The sequence below is a fragment of the Empidonax traillii genome, unplaced genomic scaffold, assembly GCF_003031625.1.
Source record: "Empidonax traillii isolate 1590-97213 ecotype Southwest subspecies unplaced genomic scaffold, ASM303162v1 scaffold554:size495636, whole genome shotgun sequence".
Lineage (NCBI taxonomy): Eukaryota > Metazoa > Chordata > Aves > Passeriformes > Tyrannidae > Empidonax > Empidonax traillii.
Window position 1 is genome coordinate 408,742 of NW_020955747.1, and position 1,483 is coordinate 410,224.

General features: G+C 55.8%; 1 protein-coding gene across 1 annotated transcript in view; it reads right to left on the reverse strand.

The window, feature by feature from the left end:
• SNED1 (sushi, nidogen and EGF like domains 1) overlaps positions 1-627 on the reverse strand; it is a 22,417-nt gene extending 21,790 nt beyond the window's left edge. The window contains exon 1 of the mRNA XM_027897674.1: positions 610-627. Coding sequence (XP_027753475.1) covers positions 610-627 — 18 coding nt within the window. The remainder of the gene's footprint in view (positions 1-609) is intronic.
• Between the last annotated feature and the right edge of the window lie 856 nt (positions 628-1,483).

The window sequence follows — 1,483 nt, forward strand, 5'->3', positions numbered from 1 at the left end:
AAAAAAAAAAAAAAAACAAGCAAAACAAACACACCCACCCTACGTTTATCATCGGGAAATGGTTTTATTGGGAGAGGCTGAGCTCCCAGGAAAGTGGAAGGCTGCTCCCCGGGGACACCAACCAAAAACTGATTCTGATTATCAATTAATGATGAGCACTACCTATGCCATCGTGGGCAGATGCTGGGGTGAGGGAACCTGTTGGATTGGGGGTGGGGGGCTCAGGGTCGTCTTCCACTTCCTGGTGCCCAACTTGTCCCACAGCAAAAGCATCCAAGGTGCCAGGGCTGATGTGAGGGAGAGCCCCCTCCAGCCCCAGAAAAACCGGGGAGGCCCACCACCTACCTCTGGTGCTGGCACAACGTGGGAATCCGTTCCCAGCTTCAGAGGTTTTCCATGTTATTCCACACCCCTGCTGTATAAATATCCTCTGCTGTCAGGATTGCGAGGTACACCTGAAAAGGGGCCAAGGAACAAATTATGTAAAGAGTGAACAACACTGGGACTGGGTGAGGACCGGCCATGGACACTGCCACGGAAAGTCTGCCTCACCGGGGGCTGTGCTCTGCCATCAGCACAGGGGTGCTCCCAAAATCCTCACCCACGCACTGTTGGCATGGGGATCATCGTCTCTCTGTAGTTAAGGACACGAAGGCGTGGGGTGAAGGGTGGAAGGTAAAAAGTGGGAAGCAGGGATGCAGCACTCAGGGACACACTGTGGGGCTCTGGGGCAGCATGGCCCCCCCCAGTCCCTCACAGCTCCGGGACCTGCTTCCCCTCCGAGTGGCCCCAAAGCTGGACCCCAAGATCAGCCTGACCCCCGGGAAGCCAGTGCACCTCAGCCAGCACCAGTGCTCCAGGACCAAATGCCCTCAATGCAGGCAGCCCTAGCTGAGCCCCATTGCCAATCCCGGAGAGGTGACTCTGTCCCTTTAAAAATCTCTAGGAAGAAAATGTTAAAAGGAAAAGAGAAAAAAAAAAATCGAATTCCAAAATAAATAAACGGCCACATCCGGATTTCTCCCCCGGGACACTAATAAAGGTTTTATGGGTTTGATATGAATTACCCTCCCTGGCCATTCCCTGCTGATCTTCTGGAAGGCATTATGCTGCATAACCCTGCCCTGGCCCAAGCCCCAGGGGATGCCGTGGGGGGAGGCAGGAGGGGCACTGCCATCCTCCCCACACAGCCCATCTGTGGCTCGGGGGTGCAACCAAGACCCATCTCTTTTGGGGAGTGACTCGGGGTGGGGGGTCTTCTGCCTGTAACCATCTACCACCTTGCACCTGTGAGAATGAGCCCCATGATCCCAGAAGCCCTATATCCTGGCCCTGCCGTGCCCTCCCAGGCCCTGCTGCAAGCTCAGCTTCCAAGGAACACAGGGACATTGTGGCACCAACCTGCCCCTCTGCCATGAGTGTCCCCACAGGGACCATCCTAGGCTTCTCAGGGTGGGTTTTCCCCCAGGAGAGGGGAAGGGCA